Source organism: Pongo pygmaeus, chromosome 8 (assembly GCF_028885625.2).
Source record: "Pongo pygmaeus isolate AG05252 chromosome 8, NHGRI_mPonPyg2-v2.0_pri, whole genome shotgun sequence".
NCBI classification, from domain to species: domain Eukaryota; kingdom Metazoa; phylum Chordata; class Mammalia; order Primates; family Hominidae; genus Pongo; species Pongo pygmaeus.
The window spans coordinates 68,769,404-68,789,075 of record NC_072381.2 but is presented as its reverse complement, the minus strand read 5'-3'; the positions used below and the strand labels follow the sequence as shown (position 1 = coordinate 68,789,075).

The 19,672-nt window shown below is 43.0% G+C and overlaps 1 protein-coding gene across 30 annotated transcripts in view; it reads right to left on the bottom strand.

Moving 5' to 3' along the window:
* USP54 (ubiquitin specific peptidase 54) overlaps nt 1-19,672 on the bottom strand; it is a 127,224-nt gene that overhangs the window by 1,846 nt on the left and 105,706 nt on the right. For 14 of the 30 annotated variants that reach the window (XM_054503759.1, XM_063670462.1, XM_063670465.1 and 11 more), the window contains 4 exons: nt 17,019-18,391; nt 5,957-6,075; nt 5,494-5,634; nt 1,281-1,464 (listed from right to left, as the gene is read on the bottom strand). In XM_054503759.1, coding sequence (XP_054359734.1) covers nt 1,281-1,464; nt 5,494-5,634; nt 5,957-6,075; nt 17,019-18,391 — 1,817 coding nt within the window. Of the gene's footprint in view, nt 1-1,280; nt 1,465-5,493; nt 5,635-5,956; nt 6,076-7,868; nt 7,915-17,018; nt 18,392-19,672 lie in introns of those variants that run through there. The other 16 variants (XM_063670466.1, XM_063670475.1, XM_063670477.1 and 13 more) reach the window with 7 other exon arrangements.

Here is a 19,672-nt window from a genome sequence, read left to right as displayed (position 1 = left end):
CATCAAAATCAAATCTCATACCTCCAACCTGGGCAAATGAAACAGTCTCATGGATGTTGCCATACCTCTACCTCCCTCCACTATAATCTCTCATCCACTATACACACACATACAAAAGAAGGGCTCCCTAATATACAGCAATATATAGCAAACATACCCTTTGTGATGACTATACTCCTAGAGCCACCATACCAAAACCTCACTCAGCTTTTCTTTTTAAAAAAAATAGAGATGGGATCTCACTGTGTTGCCCAGGCTGGTCTCGAACTGCTGGACTCAAGTAATCCTCCCATCTTGGCCTCCCAAAGTGCTGGGATTATAGGTGTGAGACACTGTGCCTGGCTTTTTTTTTTTTTTCTCCCAACTTTTCTTAAAATGTTATCTTCACTTCAGTTAAGCTGCCTTTGTTTGATCTCTGAGATCTAATGTGGAATGCCTTTTCTTATACATTTATTCAACTTTGGCACTCTTGATATCTTGGGCTGATAATTCTTTGTTGGGGTTGGGGAGAGACTGCCCTGTGCATTGTGTGATTTATTAATGAAAAATACTTTACAAAAACAGTATGTTTGGCCTAAAATAGTTCAGCTGACTCTGAGGGTTTACAACAACGACTGAGCAAGTGGCAATAATGGCTGTGCTGTTGAGGACATCCCTGGCCTCTACCCACTAGATACCGGTGGTACATCCCTTTTATCCATTGAGAACCACTGCCTCAAGCTTGTACATCCAGCACATGAGGGGGAAAAAGAGAACATCTCACTTGGAAGGTCAAAGAAAGCCAAAATCATATTGCACACCTTCCCCACAATTGTCTGGGTCTGTACACATGGTGTGGGTACTCCATGTAAAGGGTCTTTCCGATTCTCCCACTCATTCCTTATCTTCCTAGACCATCCCTCAGCTGACACTCAGAGGATAGAAGGAGAGAAAACTAGCTGATAGAGATGACCATTTCTGTTCTAGGGGTGTCCCAAAGACTGGGTATTAACTCCCCTTTGTCAGTTAAAAGCTTATTCTATCATGACTGAAGCAGTTCATTCTTGTAAGTACACAGACTCTAGGGGTGCTGGTCTAAACCCTTGGTCTAAGAATCATGGTGCCCAACAAATGATTTAATATTTATCTAGATAAATGCACGACTTTGAAGCAGTAATTCATATCTTCACACCACTCCACCTTGGGATACCCCCCTCCCCATAGGTATACTGATTTGACCCTTGAAGGCCCCTGAAAAGGTACCAAATTCTGGCATATAATATTAGATTTGGGGGAGTTACCTGGGAGTCTATGGGGCTCCCCTGCCACGCTGGGCATCAGGACATCTGGGGACAGGAACTGTGGTTGGGGAAGGTAGAGTTGGGGACCGAGGAGAAACACAGAAGGGTCATGGATGACAGGGAGGGAAGAGGAGCTGGAACAACGGTGCCCGGTTTCCAAAGGCTTCCTCACGTTTGATGAATCCTTATAATGAGACAAGACAAAAAAACATAGAGATGAGGATTAACACAAAGCAGGATGTAGTTGGGTAAACACAGTGAGGCAAGCAAAGGGAAATGGAGGGAACCAGAACACAAACATGCCTACATGCCTTGTTATGGAACAGGACCCAATTTACTCAGTCACTCTCCCTGCTAGCTCTCTAAGAAACTGCAAACTTCAGATCCTTATCCCTTAACCAGTCTTCCTCACATCCCTCACCTTCCCAACCCTACCATTCAGGTCTTTAGCAAACTCCTTAATGCTAACAGTAGAATTAGAAAGATTGAGATAGAAATTTAAAAATAAAAACGAAATATGAGAAATTCAGAAAGCCTGAGAGAATGAGAAAAAAGAAATCCTTCACTTATTCTAAGTACTGAGAATGAAACTATATATGTTTAAATGTAGAATCAAGAACTCTACCCCATCTTCTCTCCTGTCACTGCTACACATTCCACAGCTTCCTCTTTTGCCTGTCAAGTTTGTATTTACTGATGATTATGTCCTGCTCTACTCCCTATTAGTTATCTACTTTTATGATAAATACCCAGAAATATTCCCCTTTAACATCTGAAACACTGACATATCCAAAATTGAACCAAAGTCCTTCCAAACTCCTCCTCCTGGCACCTCATATTCCTAAATCACCCATATTCAAACATTGGCAATGACCTTGATTTCCTACTTCCCATCCACAATTCCATTACTTGCCAAGGACTATCATTTCTACCTATGGGTTTTATATTTAAATTCACCTGGACTACTGCAACAACCTTCAATCTGCTTTTCCTATCTTCCATCCACTCCTCCTTACTGTGGCCTACAAGGTCCTGTGTGATATGGCCCTGCTGCTCCTCACTTTATTTCCTATCATTCCTGGAGCTTTTACACTCTAACTTTAATATTCCTCAAACACACCAAGCTCATTGCTACCTCAGAGTCTTTATACTTACTGTTTCTGTTACCAAGAATATTCTTCTGATGGCTCATACTTTCATATCACTGAAGTCTCTAATCAAAAGTTACTTCCTTAGAGCTGATTTCCCTCACTACCCTAGTATCAGGAATAGCCCTCCAAAAAACCACTATTACCTCTTTACTCCTTATTCTCTTGCCTTATTTTATTATTCTTTATCATACTTATCATCGTCTGGCATTATGTCATTTATTTGTTTATTGTCTTTCTCCCCTATTTCTTTTTACTTCTGTATCCCCAGCACCTTGAACAGTGCCTAGAACAATGTGGGCACTTAGTAATAATACGTTAAATAAAATAATCTATCTGCCAGTATGTCTAATTTCCCTTACGAGACTGCAAGCTACTCAAGGGCAGAATTTGTGTTGTTTCATCAGTGTATGCTCACAGCACCTACTACAACATGGCACAAAGTAAGCATTTATCATACCGCCTAAGGACCAGGTGCCAGTCCTCTCAGCATGTGACATAGCTAATTATTCCTTTCTTCTTTTTTTTTTTTTTTTTTTTGAGACGGAGTCTCGCTCTGTCACCCAGGCTGGAGTGCAGTGGCGCAATCTCGGCTCACTCACTGCAAGCTCTGTCTCCTGGGTTCACGCCATTCTCCTGCCTCAGCCTCCTGAGTAGCTGGGACTACAGGCACCCGCCACTGCGCCCAGCTAATTTTTTTGTATTTTTAGTAGAGACGGCATTTCACTGTGTTAGCCAGGATGGTCTCGATCTCCTGACCTCGTGATCTGTCCACCTCGGCCTCCCAAAGTGCTGGGATTACAGGCGTGAGAGCCACCACGCCCAGCTATTCCTTTCTTCTTGAAACACTCTCACCTTGGTGCCTATGGTACCACACATCCTTGGTTTCCCTTCAGTCTCTCTAATCTTTTTTTCTCAGTCTCCTTTTAGGGTTCTTCAGAAGAACCACCTTAAATCTGATGCTCTTTAGGGATATGTCCTGGCTCCTCTTCTCTTTCTGCAAGTCTTTTCCTCTTTTCAATGGCTATGATTCCCAAATTTCAATTTGCAGCTTATATATCTCATTCCAAAAGCCTGCCAGATACCTCCACTCAAGCTTAATATATGTAAAACTGAATGCATATCTTCCCTCAAATATATCATTATCTACCCATAAAACTTGAGTATCATCCTTTATCCCCTCTCCCAACATCCAGGCAGGCACCAACTCCCACTGATGTTTACTTCCTAACTGGGTCTCAAATACATCGACTTATCTCTATCCTTCCAAACTACTTACTGTGACATACAGGGCTGTCTGTGGTTCATAATATTCTTTGTATCCTCTCTTGTCAACACTCTCCATCATCTCCCCTCGCCAGACTTTCTAATCCTGCCATACTAAATAAGCTTCTTTTAATTCAGTTAATATTTGCTCAGGTCCCTTTTACCTGCTATATTCTTTTTGCTTCCTCCAGGAAGCCTTCCATGATACCTCAAGCCTGATTTAAATATCCCTTCTATTATGTTCCCATAGGATCAAATCCTTAACACATTATAATTGTTTGTTTATTTATCTGTCCCTCACTGTAGACTGTAAGCTCCATAAAAGCAGGGACTATATCTAACTCACCGTTGTATCTCCAGCACCTAGCACAATACCTAGAACACACTCAATAAGCACTTATTTATTTGTTTATTTTTGTGCTAGGAATCTTGTGACAGAATCAATAAGCATTTATTTAAAAGAATGAATCAATGAATGATACAGAAGTCAGAAGAAAGGAAGCCAGCTCTCCTAGGAAAATAACAATTTGCCATTAAATGAATTGAAAGTACATGAGAACAAATGCTAGGAAGGAGAGTCCACCTTTTCCAAAAAAGAATGGCAGCCTGATCAGAATTGTTTAGGAATTTATGAACGATAAATTGAATGAAACTTATTATAAATTCGGCTGGGTTTTTTTGTTTGTTTTGTTTTGTTTTTGAGACAGAGTCTTGCTCTGTTACCCAGGCTGGAGTGCAGTGGCTCAATCTCGGCTCACTGCAACCTCTGCCACCCAGATTCAAGCGATTCTCCTGCCTCAGCCTCCCGAGTAGCTAGGACTACAAGCACCCCCCACCATGCCTGGCTAATTTTTATATTTTCGCCATGTTGGCCAGGCTGGTCTCAAACTCCTGACCTCAGGTGATCCACCATCCTTGGCCTCCCAAAGTGCTGGGATTACAGGCATGAGCCACCACGCCTGGCCTCAGCTGATTTTTAAAAATTGGAAAAATGAGTACCTCTTAGGAGGGAAACTGAATCTGAAGGGCTGGTAGAAGACAGACTTGGTTTTCACCATATATGCTTTTATACCTTTTTATTTTTGTACCGTGTATTTAAAACCTGTTTTTACATTTTTCCTGAACTGACCTAGTGGACAACCTTGAATGCACTGGTACTTTGTACCCTGACCTCTACTGTAATGAAAACTCAACTTGGGCAAGGAAGTGAAATTCTCCAAAGGTATGATTACCTACAAACCTAGCCACTGATATTATTTAAGTTTGTTGATCTCTAATGGCTTGGGCTTTCCTGCCTCTTCTACTTACACATTACTGCACTAGTACCATATGAAAATTCTTAAGAAGGCTTTTTTCCTTTTCTTGCTGATGCACATGCTTCACTTTAGCTTGAAAACACACTGAATTCTATTCAATCACATACTGGGGGTGAGAGGAAAAAGCAAACCAATACTCCATCCCATTTCTTTCCTTCTTCCTTTGATTAGTGCAGTGGGTTCTGACCCAATCAGCAGCCTTTGCTTCTCAGATTCTTCTCAGGGCTTTATGACTCTTCTCACCCCAGGAAACCCTACAACACGCACAGCCTTCCAGAACTGCTACACGGAATGGACATTCCTCTGGGCTCCAACTGAATGTTTGTAAACAAAATAATGACTGCGCGTCCTTATTTTTGCGGAGTACACAGGGCCTTTCCTCACATTACAACCTTCACTTTCTCCCTGCTTCTTCACCTGCACTGTATTTTTGCTTAGCAAGGAGGAGGGTGCTCTGAATAGATGGACTCTGATTCTACTTACAAAACTGTGGGAAGAAACTGGAGCTTCCTCCCTCTCTGAGACAACGGTGCCACTGAGACTGCGTGAGATGCGACGTAAGTTCTCTGCACTGTACTGCTCATCCTCCCCACACTCCCTGCTGAGGCCTCGGCAAGGTGTAGCCTTCAAACACACAGACACATACAGGCAGACACATAATACCAGACTTATGGTTTTCCCACAGACAGTATCCTCAGGGTATGGGAAAAGAGTAGGGGAAGACTCAGTAGTAATAGACACCTGAATTAGATGTATTGGTAAGATAGTGGCCATGTAACAATCTCCTCTAATACAAAAGAAGCCCAATCATAGACCTTATTTTCTTCTGATAGCTCCATATCACCATGCCTCTGCCTTATCATCATCCCTACCTGTCACATCTCTCCATAATTCCTTCCCCAACACACCACCCCAGGCCTAGCACCTTAGCACCTGAGGCTGCTACCTGAGAAGTACGCACTGTTCTGGCTTCATGGAGACCATGCTCCATTTCTGCTGTTGGAGTCTTTGAGAGACCAGGATCATGGGCTGAGTGCAACCTCCTCCCCATGCCATCTGCAGAGCCTGAAGAGGAAAACACAAATACAAGTTGAGGCCATCTCTTCCCCTAGGGCCTAACCTCTAAGCCTAGCAGCACAAACTCAGGAGCTGTTGTTTCATTAAATAATAAATATGCATCCCTGAATTCAACGGAGGAACATGCTCCTGGAATTTAGAAACAAGAGAGGTGGGCACGGTGGCTCACACCTGTAATCCCAGCACTTTGGGAGGCCAACACGGGCAGATCACGAGGTCAGGAGATCGAGACCACCCTGGCTAACACGGTAAAACACTGTCTCTACTAAAAATACAAAAAATTAGCCGGGCGTGGTGGCAGGTCCCTGTAATCCCAGCTACTTGGGAGGCTGAGGCAGGAGAATGGTGTGAACCCGGGAGGCGTAGCTTGCAGTGAGCGGAGATCGTGCCACTGCACTCCAGCCTGGGTGACAGAGCGAGACTCCGTCTCAAAAAAAAAAAAAGAAACAAGAATTTTAGAATATGGATAGTTTACTGAATGTCCCCATCTTGCTTCATTTCATTTTTGTAAACATAATCAGCTTCTGTCAGACGTAGGCTCAAGACTTATAGACAGAGGAAAGTATCTAACAGTGATTTTTTTTTTCTAACACAGTGATTTTCTAAAGTATCTGTGGTGACAAAGGAAATTATCTCCAGTCTAGTTCAGAATAGAAATGATCATAATAATCATCTATCAAACCTCCTCAGTTTATATAACAGGAAAATGAGTTCCAGGGTCTGAGAGTTTCGTAGTTTAACCAGGATTAAAATTAAATCCTCTTGATTTTCAGTACAGTACTCTTACCATCTCACCTGGTGACCTCTTGTACTCTGAGAGCAGGAGCTCCTCAGGAATGTTTTACATATGTAATGCTCTTTTCCCCTTAGCTTCTCTCAAATCATTTAAATTTCTAAACAACCACTAAATGCTTACCTCTCTTCAAAATCTTTCTAGATTGTTCAGAGTTGCTCTAAACTGGATTGGTGACTCCCAAGGGGCTATCCCCAATCCAACTAATTAAGTTTTCCATTCTGAAACTGTATATGCCCTGACCTACATTTGATACATATGTCCATGGCCAATTTATGTCTTGATTTGATGATTTTATTCATATATATATATATATATATATCTGGCTGAAGCTGATATTATTCATGTAAGTATTGTAAGACAAGTTATTTTCAGTATTCCTGGGTACTTAAAGGCAGTGCTTTCAATACCACTTCAGATTCATCTGGGAACTTTTAAAAATATAGCTTCCTGGATGTTACCACAGACCTGAATCAGAAGGTTTGTGGTTGGCGCCTGGGAATTTTCATTTTTGAAAGGTTCCCAAAAAGTCTAAGAAAATATCCTTGAACATTATTGGGGGAAATGTGAAATGTTACAGTCTTCCTAAAAAGCAACCTGGTAATCTCCAATAAAATAAAAAATATATTTATCCTGTTGCCCAACGATTCTAATCCTGAGAAGAAAAAAATACCAGTTCATAACATATATATAAGAATATTTTCTACTGACATAATTTATAGTAGCCAAGAACCAGAAATAAAGTAATGCCCATCTATAGAAGAATAAATACATTATGGTTTAATACCAAATATTGTCCAGCCACTTAAAAAGACTGAACTGAGTTAAACCAGATGATCTGAAGGAATTTTAATGAAACACTGTTGCATTAAAAGGAAAAAAATCTGTAAAATGATATACAAGCAAAAAAAACCACTGTTTATGTATATGTAGGTCTACATAGGGTTGTATAAACAGAAAATACAATGTATGCACACTAGATAATTACCTGTGGAAGTAGGGACTGGCTGTGAGAGAAGAGACAGGAAAATTATCTATAATAAAAACAGCATGTGTGTTATGTTCTTATTTCTATAAAATTATTTCTGTATTTACGTGTTTTTTGGGGTTTTCTGAGCCACTCCTCAGATGAGTATAGGTAGCCAGGTTTAAGGATTACAGCTAAGGCCAGGCGCGGTGGCTCACGCCTGTAGTCCCAGCACTTTGGGAGGCCAAGGCAGGTGGATCACGAGGTCAGGAGTTCGAGACCAGCCTGACCAACATGGTGAAAACCCCATCTGTACTAAAAATACAAAAATTAGCCAGGCGTGGTGGCGAGCGCCTGTAATCTCAGCTACTCAGGAGGCTGAGGCAGGAGAATCGCTTGAACCCCGGAGGCAGAGGCTGCAGTGAGTCGAAATCGCGCCACTGCACTCCAACCTGGGCGACAGAGACTCCATCACAAAAAAAAAAAAAATTACAGCTATGGCTGGCCGTGGTAGCTCATGCCTGTAACCCTAGCACTTTGGGAGACTGAGGCAGTAGGATCACTTGAGCCTAGGAATTCAAGACCAGCCTAGGCAACATAGTGAGACCCCATCTCTAAAAAAAGAAAAAAAAAGCATTAAAAAAATTAGCCAGGTATGGTGGTGCACACCTGCACTCGGAAGGCTGAGGCAGGAGGGTCACTTGAACCTGGAAGGTGGAAGCTGCAGTGAGCCGTGATCATGCCACTGTACTCCAGCCTGGGTGACAGAGCAAGACTTTGTCTCAAAAAAAAGAAAAAAGATTTACAGAGTAATGTTTAGAATTGGGTGTTCCTCTAATCAAGCCAAATGTGACTCCTAGACAAGAAGGTAGCCACTGGAACCTCTTGAAGGGAGTAGAATCTGATTCCTTTAAAAGAAGGCAGGGTGCGATGACTCACGCCTGTAATCCCAGCACTTTGGGAGGCGAGGCGGGTGGATAACCTGAGGTCAGGAGTTCAAGACCAGCCTGGCCAACATGGCGAAACCCTGTCTCTATTAAAAATACAGAAATTAGCCAGGTGCAGTGGTGTGCGCCTGTAGTCCCAGCTACTCGGGAGGCTGAGGCAGGAGAATCACTTGAACATGGGAGGCAGAGGTTGCAATGAGCTGAGATTGTACCACTGCACGCCAGACTGGGCGACAGAGCGAGAATCCATCAGAAAAAAAAAAAAAAGAATTTAAGCAGAGGCAGAGGTGGCCATTTGTAAGGGAATTTCTAGATTCAATAGAAGATAGGGTTAAGATGATGTCTACTCTCTGATCAATAGAAAGACTACCAGACATTATGTATTTGCTGATATGATGTAAGAAATACAAAGAACTTCCTATTAAATATTCTTATTTTTAAAATTTGTATCTGATTTTAATTGAGCCTCTAGCTCTAAGTACTAAGTTACAGGAAAAATGTGGGCTAGAAGAACATGTTTTTTTTTTTGAGACAGAGTCTCCCTCTGTTGCCCAGTCTGGAGTGTAGTGGTGTGATCTCAGCTCACCACAACCTCCACCTCCCAGGTTCAAGCGATTCTCCTGCCTCAGCCTCCCGAGTAGCTGGGACTACAGGTGCATGCCACCATGCCCGACTAATTTTTACATTTTTAGTGGAGACGGGGTTTCACCATGTTGGCCAGGCTGGTCTTGAATTCCTGACCTCATGATCTGCCTGCCTTGGCCTCCCAAAGTGCTGGGATTACAGGTGTGAGCCAACGCACCCGGCCAGAACATTTTTTTTTTTTTTTTCTTAAGGACTTAGACTATAATCAGCAAAATCTACAATGTATGAAATGTTAAAAGACAATGACCAAATTTCTTCAACAAATAAATGGAAGGGGAAAAAACATAGGGTATCATACTGGCAAAAAAAAAAAAAAAAAGACTTAAGAGCCTTATCATCAAAATGCAATATGTGTATCTTGTTTGAATCCTGAATTGAAATAAAACAACTGTATAAAGACATTTATGGGACCACTGAGAAAACTGGAATATTGGCTAGGTATTATGTTAAGAGATTATTAATTTTTTAGGTATAATAATATTATAGGTTTGTCTTTTAAAAAAGAATCTGGCTGGGTGCAGTGGCTCATGCCTGTAATCCCAGCACTCTGGGAGGCCAAGGCAGGTGGATCACCTGAGGTCAGGAGTTCAAGACCAGCCTGGCCAACATGGTGAAACCCTGTCTCTACTAAAAAAAAAAAAAAAAAAATTAGCCAGGCATGGTGGCACACGCCTGTAATCCCAGCTACTCAGGAGGCTGAGGCAGGAGAATCGCATTAACCCAGGAGGCAGAGGCTGCAGTGAGTCGAGATCGCGCCACTGCATTCTAGCCTGGGTAACAGAGCAAGATTCCGTGTCATTAAAAAAAAAATAAAAAAGAATCTTTATTTCTGAGAGACACATGCCAAATTATTTATGAATGAAATAACATAATGTCAGAGATTCAGAGATTTGTTTTAAAATAATCTAGAGGAGGCTGGGCATCGTAGCTCATGCCTGTAATCCTAGCACTTTGGGTGGTTGAGGCGGGTGGACTACTTGAGCTCAGGAGGTAGAGACCAACCTGGGCAACATGGCAAAACCCTGTCTCTCCGAACCACACACAAAAATTAGCCGGATGTGGTGGTGTGTGCCTGTGGTCCCAGCTACTCAGGAAGCTGCAGTGGGAGGACCTCAGCAGTGGCCCTGATGGCACCACTGCATTCCAGTCTGGGCAACAAAGCAAGACCTTGTCTCAAAAAATAAAATAAAATAATGTAGAGGGGAAAGGAAAGTGGGGGAGGTATAGCTAAATCAAAACTGGCCATATGTGTGGTGGCTCACGCCTGTAATCCCAGCACTTTGGGAGCCCGAGGCGGGTGGATCATGAGGTCAGGAGATGGAGACCATTCTGGATAATATGGTGAAACCCCGTCTCTACTAAAAATACAAAAATTAGCCAGGCGTGGTGGCACGTGCCTGTAGTCCCAGCTACTTGGGAGGCTGAGGCAGGAGAATCGCTTGAACCCGGGAGGCGGAGGTTGCAGTGAGCCGAGATTGCACCACTGCACTCCAGCCTGGGAGATAGAACGAGACCTCGGCTAAAAAATAAATAAATAAAATAAAATAAAAACTGGCCATATGTTGATAACTGTGCAAGATAATCACTATGGAAGCTGGTTATAAGTACCTGGAGGGTTATTATAACATTTATTCTTTTATTTTTTTTTTTGAGATGGAAGTTTTGCTCTTGTTGCCCAGGCTGTAGTGCAATGGGCAGCTCACTGCAACCTCCGTCTCCCGGGTTCAGGTGATTCTCCTGCCTCAGCCTCCTGAGTAGCTATGTTTACAGGCGTCCACCACCACCATGCCCAGCTAGTTTTTTGTATTTTCAGTAGAGACTGGGTTTCACCATGTTGGCCAGGCTGGTCTCAAACTCCTGACCTCAGGTGATCCATCCTCTTTGGCCTCCCAAAGTGCTGGGATTACAGGTGTGAGTCCCTGTGCCTGGCCTACTCTTATTCTTTACTTTTGAATATATTTGAAATTTCCCATAACAAAAGTTAATTTTTTATTTTTTAGATATCTATAAGATGATGTCTGCCCAAGTTCAAAGTACGATGAAATTCAGAATATAGGTCAAGAGCAGTGTTTATATAACACTTTAGGAACTACGATTATGTCAAAATTAATCTGGTTACAAAAGACCACATACTGTATGATTCCATTTATATGAAATGTCCAGAACAGGCAAATCTCTAGAGAAAGAAAATAGATTAGTGGTTGCCTGGGGTTGGGGGAAGAAAAGAAGGAGATAAAGAGTGATTTGCCAATGGGTACAAAGTTTCTGATGAAAAGACTTTTTTTTTTTTTTTTTTTTTTTTTTGAGACAGGGTCTCACTCTGTTGCCCAGGCTGAAGTGCAGTGGCACAATCTCAGCTCACTGCAACCTCTGCCTCCTGGGTTCAAGTGATTCTCCCACCTCAAATGAAAACACTTTAAAACTGATTGTGGTGATGGATGGAGAACTCTGATATACTAAAACCCATTGTATTGTACACTTTAAATAGGTGAAATGTATGGCATGTAAATTACTTATCAATAAAGCATTTTTTTTTTTTTTTTAGCATTTTTTGAAAAAGTAATTTGGTGGCCGGGCGTGGTGGCTCATGCCTGTAATCCCAGCACTTTGGGAGGCTGAGGCAGGTGGATTGCTTGAGCTCAGAGTTTGAGACCAGCCTGGGCAACATGGTGAAACCCCGTCTCTATAAAATATACAAAAATTAGTCAGGTGTGGTAGCACATGCCTGTAATCCCAGCTCCTTGGGAGACTGAAGCACGAGAATCGCTTGAACCTGGAAGATGAGGTTGCAGTGAGCTGAGGTTGTGCCACTGCGCTCCAGCCTGGGCAACAGAGCGAGACTCTGTCTCAAAAAATAAATAAATTTTAAAAAGTAATGTAATTTGGTGCTTAATAAATGTTTTATAATAAGATAAAGAACTCCTCGCAAATTATATTTTTCTTTTTTTTTTCTTTTGTTTTTGAGACAGAGTTTCACTCGTCACCCAGGCTGGAGTGCAGTGGCGTGATCTTGGCTCACTGCAACCTCCATCTCCTGGGTTCAAGCGATTCTCCTGCCTCAGCCTCCCGAGTAGCTGGGATTACAGGCACGTGCCACAACACCCGGCTAATTTTTTTTGTATTTTTAGTAGAGATGGGGTTTCACCATGTTGGTCAGGCTGGTCTTGAACTCCTGACCTCAGGTGACCCGCCTGACTCAGTCTCCCAAAGTGCTGGGATTACAGGCATGAGCCACCATGCCTGGCCAAATTATATTTTTTCATATGTGAATCCTAATTGGCATTTTCCTTCATCATCTACTTCCCGATTAATTCTATCTGATCACTTCTTTATTCTATGTCATATCACTCCTCTTTTTTTTGAGACAGGGTCTTTTTCTGTTGCTCAGGCTGGAGCGCAGTAGCATGACCACAGCTCACTGCAGCCTCAACCTCCCAGTCTCAGTTGATCCTCCTGCTTCAGCCTCCCAAGTAGCTGGACTACAGACCTGCACTACCACACCCAGCTAATTTTCTCAGCCTTTGTAGAGATGGGGATCTTACTGTGTTGCCCAGCTGGTCTTGAACTCCTGGGCTCAAGTGATCCTCACACCTTGGCTTCTCAAAGTGCTGGTATTACAGGAGTGAGCCACTGCGCCCAGCCTGTCATGTCACTTCTTAAGGACTCAGTTTTTAAACCAGGGACTCTAACAAAAATAAAGACTAGTTTGATTTTACTTTTTTTTTTTTTAAGAGATAGGGTCTCACTGTGTTGCCCAGGCTGGAGGAGAGTGGCTGTTCACAGGCATGTGCTCATAGCACACTACAGCCTGAAGCTCCTGGCCTCAAGTGATTTTCCTGCCTCAGTCTCCCAAGTAGCTGGGGTTACAGGCATGAGTCATCATGCTCCGCTTGATTTGATAAATATATTGAGAATAGATTGACTACTAGATAGATTTTTAAAAATTTGTTTCTTTATACTACTAGATAAAAAAATTAATGGTCAGTAAGTACTCTTTCATACTGTTTTCAGAAGTATAGTCTTCTTCAAAGCTAACTGGCCAGTATGTATCAATTTTTTTTTAAGTTTATAACATTCAAATTAGTCAGGTATGGTAGTGCATGCCTGTAGTCCCAACTACTCAAGGGGCTGAGGTGGGAGGATCTCTTGAGCCAAGACGGTCAAGGCTACAGTGAGCCGTGATCATGCCACTGCACTCCAGCCAAGACAACAACATGAGACCCTGTCTCAAAAATGAAAAAAAAAAAGTTTATAACATTCAACTAGTTATTAGTCTTCCAAAAGTTTATTCTAAGGAGCTCATGAGAAATGTGGCCACTTAAGTGCAAAGATATTCAACACAGTACTATGTTATTAAAAATTACAAGTAAGCCAGGAGCGGTGGCTCACCTTATAGTCACTTCTCACCTTATAGTCCTAGCACTTTGGGAGGCTGAAGCAGGCGGATTACTTGAGGCCAGGAGTTCGAGACCAGCCTGGCCAACATGGTGAAACCCCGTCTCTACTAAAAATACAAAAAATTAGCCAGGCTTGGTGGCACACGCCTATGGTTCCAGCTACTCGGGAGGCTGAGGCAGGAGAATTGCTTGAACCCAGGAGGCGGAGGTTGCAGTGAGCCAAGGTTGTGCAACTGTACTCCAGCCTGGGTGACAGAGCGAGATTGCCTCAAAAAAAAAAAAAAAAATTGTAAGTAACCTAAATATTCAACAATAGTAGGATGTTTGAAGAAATAAATTACAGTACATTCATATGAAACACTTTATAACCATTAAAGGTAGTTTTTACAGCAAATGCTCACAGATATAACATGAGAAAGTCATGATACTAAACTGTATACATATAGTGTAAAGATACTGCTTTTTGCAAAAACAAAACTATATAGTACATGTGTATAAAAATGAAAACCAAAGGTAAGCTTATGAAAACATTAAGAGTGAGATTATCAGTGATTTTTGATACTTTATGTATTTTCAAACTACCTGCAATGAAAAATGTTGCTATTTTGGGTAATACAATTTTTTTTTTGTTTTTGATTTTGAGATAGAGTCTTGGTCTGTTGCCCAGGTTAGAATGCAGTGGCACAATCTCAGTTCACTGCAACCTCCACCTCCTGGGTTTGAGCAATTCTCCTGCCATCAGCCCCTCAAATAGGTGGTATTACAGGTGCCTGCCACCATGCCCAGCTAATTTTTTGTATTTTTAGTAGAGACAGGGTCTCACCATGTTGACCAGGCTGGTCTTGAACTCCTGACCTTGGGTGATCCACCCGCCTCAGCCTCCCAAAGTGCTGGGATCACAGGTGTGAGCCACCGCACCCAGCTAATTTTCGTGTGTGTATTTTTAGTAGAGACAGGGTTTCATCATGTTAGCCAGGATGGTCTCAATCTCCTGACCTCATGATCCGCCCACCTCCGCCTCCCAAAGTGCTGGGATTACAGGCATGAGCCACCACGCCCAGCCTTATTATTCTTAAAATAATTATTTGTGGCCTGGCACGGTGGCTCATGTCTATAATCCCTGCACTTTGGGAGGCCAAGGCGGGTGGATCACTTGAGGTCAGGGCTTCGAGATGAGCCTGGCCAACACGGTGAACCCCATCTCTACTAAAAATATAAAAATTAGCTGGGCGTGGTGGCACACACCTGTAATTCCAGCTACTCGGGAGGCTGAGACAGGAGAAGTGGCCTGAACCCAGGAGGCGGAGGTTACAGTGAGCTAAGATCACGTCACTGCACTCCAGCCTGGGCAACAGAGCGAGACTCTGTCTCAAAAAAAAAAAAAAATTATTTGTGTACTCTTGTTTCCTTAGATAGAAAGCTCACTGAGGCAGACTCCAGCTTTCCCTTATTCTTTAGATTCTTCCCATATCAACCAGTCCTATCAAAGACCACCTTAGTAAATGTTATTGTAAAATCTACATTAGGATACGGATCCTCAGGAATGTATCTTAATATCAAGTCTTAGGACAGGCACTGTGGCTCACACCTTTAATCCCAGCACTTTGGGAGGCTGAGGAGGGTGGATCACCTGAGGTCAGGAGTTCAAGACCAGCCTGGCCAACGTGGTGAAATCCCATCTCTACTAAAAATACAAGAGTTAGCCAGGTGTGGTGGTGGACGCCTGTAATCCCAGCTACTTGGGAGGCTGAGGCGGAGAATCACTTGAACCCGGGAGGCAGAGGTTGCAGTGAGCTGACATCACGCCATTGCACTCCAGCCTGGGCAACAGGAGTGAAACTCTTCTCAGAAAAAAAAAAAAAAAAAAGAATAAAAAATCAAATCTTATATTTATGTGGTATTCCCCTCAAAGGCTCTGGAGAACACATTAAGTACTCAATAAACACTTACTTAACTGTAATTATATGTTGGTTGTCAGCATGCAAGGAACCTGCACCATTGCAGAAACCGTCACAGCCAAGCTAAGGAAAAGTTCTCCAAGTTCAATTTCACAGAATCATACCTGCCATTTTAGAGTTAGAACATATCTTTTTTTAAAAAAAGCCAATTCTCTCATTTTACAGGTAAAACCTTGGCCCTGGGATATTAAGTGACTTGTCCAAATTTATACTGAGAGTTAATGTTGGAACCAGGAAAATAGTTCAGGCTTTGGAGTTAAGTGCATCAATGTAAGTTACAAACATTCTTCATGTCTTCAATTTCCAGAACTGACTATGATGTGCACTTCAGGTGCAGCTCTTCACTCTGTATTATCTCAGTCAGTGGCTACCCTGTAGGCATATAGTACATTAAAAATTCCATTAACACCAAACTTGACTTTTCCTAAAGGGATCAGGAAGGTCTTGATATTGCTGGTTCAGTATGATCTGGAAATGTCCACACTGAGCATATGGACATCCTACTGCAAAGCAGACCTGGAGGCTGAATCTTGGGATTCTAAGCCATAGAAGAATATATTTTCCTCTCAGCCTCCCTTCATTTCATGCTGTCATGCTGAATCACTCTCAAAGACCTATGAACCATTCTTTTTTTTTTTTTTTTTTTGGAACGGAGTCTCATTCTTTTGCTCAGGTTGGAGTGCAGTGGTGTGATCTCGGCTCACTGTAACCTCCGCCTCCCAAATTCAAGTGATTTCCCTGCCTCAGCTTCCCGAGTAGCTGGGACTACAGGCACGTACCACCACGCCCGGCTAATTTTCTGTATTTTTAGTAGAGAAGGGGTTTCACTATGTTGGCCAGGATGGTCTCGATCTCCTGACCTTGTGATCTGCCCACCTCGACCTCCCAAAGTGCTGGGATTACAGGAGTGAGCCACCGTGCCCGGCCCTGAACCATTCTTTAGCACAGCATACTGGAGAAGCCATGGGCAAATACTTAGTAATCTCTTACTTTAGAAGGAGGGAAGTTGCCTGTGAGTGGTTAATTCTGCCCCTTCCTCCACTCTAGCCAGAAAAATGTCTAGGTCTTGTCCTGAAGGCTTTCTGAGTAAAGTCAAAAGTTCTACTACCTCCTACTAAGCTGGGGATACTATCTGTATAGAACACTCCCTTCTTCTGATCTTTCCCTGCTTTCAGCTTTTATATGATCCTCCCCCCTCCCCCCAACCCCTGGTTGCATTGTTACCTGTTTGGCTAAGTGGGTGCCAGGCCGTATCCTGCTGCCCCCATCCAGAACAGCCAGCTTGAGAAGCCTGAAGACTGGCCTGATACAGAGACTCCAATTCTGAGGTCTCCTGCTCTGTGTCTTGGTTCCAATGTGGATGCAAAAGGATGTGATTTCTCTCTGGATAGGTTACACACGTATGGGAATCATGAGGGGAGGACTTCATTCCTGGCCTAGGGGCCCCATGTTTAAGCTGAGAATCACAGAACCTTGTGATATTCACCCAGGAATCCAAAGGCAAGGAAGTCCCCAAGTCAGTACCGCTGCCCAGATCCTTAGACCTAACATCTCTCACTTGGGACAGCTTCTCTTGGTATATGTCTGGCTCTGCCAATCTGGGCTGTCCTCCCCTAGAATTTTCACCATTAGGCAGCCCAGAGTTTAAGGCAAGAGAAGAATGTTCAGTGGACTCTTCCCAGGAAAGTGGTCTATCCCCACCCTCCAGAGAGGATTGTTGGTTTGCCCATGGCCAGTGGCCTTTCTCCTGACCCTGTGAGAAAGGAGGCTTAGAATCAGAAGAGGAAGAGTTCTTCCTTAGACTACCTGACAAACTTCTATCCTTGAAACCTGTACTATCCCTCATGGAGACACCCTGCATCCTCTGGAACTGCTCAGCCAGAGAACGGACAAGCCCCTTCGTGCTGGGAAACTCTGGCCTATAGGTCTCCTCACTGCCTCTGTCCACTTTTAAAGTCAATGAAGTTTTGAGGCTTTGGCCTTGGAGGCATTGGTTAGTTTTCTGCACAGGATCAGGACAGTGAAGCACAAATGAAGAAGCAACAGGCATTACGGGGTGGCAGCTTCTATACAGGGGAAGGCTGGGCTGAGCTGATGAATTTGAAGGACTACAACCTAGGCTGTGTTCATCTCCCCTCTCAGAGGTGGCTATTCCAGGCATCACCGTGGAGGGGTTAGCAGGATCCCTCTTTTCTTGGAACAGCTGTTCTTGAGCAATGCCTCTTCCTTCTTGTGGAGGGAGCTTGCTGCAACTGCTGTTGTCACACCTAGAGCCTTGCAGCTTACTCTCTGGGGCATCCAATGGCTCCCAACTATGATGAGAATTCTTCTCAGTCCACCCTGGTGTTTTAGGTAAACCTTGCCTGTGGAATGCAGAGGGTTCAATGTTGTCTACTTCAACCGAAGTCAGAAGCTTCAAGGCAGATCTACTGGGGGAGCTGTGCTGTGGGGCAGATGACTCTGGAGATAGTGATGAGTGTGACTCATGGCAGGAAGCAGGTGAATGGAAGAAAGAACTGGCCCCAAACTCTGTATCCATGCGGGATTCCAGTTGGGCCTCTTGGCTTAACAATACTTGGAGCGGGATAGGCTGTTCACTGAAACAAATGGAGAGAGCTCGTCATAAGCTGCCTTCACTGACAGGAACGCTTACAGAAAGAACTGAACATTCCATTCCCATTTCTAGCTATTCACACAGGGAATGGTAAAAATAAACAGAAAGACAAGCACAAGTAGAGTCAGTAGTTCAGAGGATCACAAAAGAAAAGGCACATGGTCAGCTCACACCCAGGTAAATAGGTAACATTAATCCTCTTTATTAAATGCCCTCACCAAAGTTGCACAGTAACATTAAGTGGAGCCCTTGCCAATATTCTTTATTACCTGTGAAGTCACATTCCAATCACATTCTACTTGCAAATTAGGAAACAAAATCAGCTAGTTTCACATGCAGATGACATGGAAGGTAAGCAAAGCCTGAAAATCACTCATACCAAACAGCAAAAATCCAGGATGCTATACAGGGAGGCAAGTCCTACCTGGGGTCCTGAGAGGCAGCCCGGCCAAAGAAACCATGAGGCCACATTTACAAAATACAGGGTGATTTGGGCTCATGGGAATACACAGAAATCAACCATTTCAAATATGTTTTTACAATCTGGATTTTGTTCTATTAGTCACTGAGATGTTTCCCCAAAGCAATACGACTCTCTTGAGATTTAGGAGTAGGAGTAGGGATTAACTGTATTTAGTTGGTTTCTCACTAATTGTTTTGTATTTCTGACTTTAAAAACTTAATGTTACAAGGACTTAAATAAAGCCTCGATCACTCACATACATCAGGATGTATACATTTTCTGGAAAGGGTTTACCTATCTAAATTGCTTATATTCAAAACAAGCCCCTAAATTTGAATGAAAATATACAATAAACTTTTGAGGGTATAGTCACCAGTCACCCTTATAACATAATGGAGAATATGATATACTAATATGGGAAGCCCAATCATAAAAGGCAATATTACATAATGGTTAAGGACATGTGCTTTAGCATCAGATAGACCTGCAATTTTTTTTTTTTTTTTCTTTGAGACAAGGTCTTGCTCTGTCACCCAGGCTGGAGTGTGGCAGCGCCATCACGGCTCACTGCAGCCTTGACCTGCCAGGCTAACCGATTCTTCCACCCCAGCCTCCCAAGTAGCTGGGACCACAGGTATGCACCACCATGCCCAGCTAAATTTTTTGTGTTTTTTGTAGAGACAGGGTTTTACCATGTTGCCCAGGCTGGTCTCAAACTCTTTGACTCAAATAATCTGCCCTCCTCAGCCTCCCAAAATTCTAGGATTACAGGCGTGAGCTACCATGCCTAGCAGTTAACTA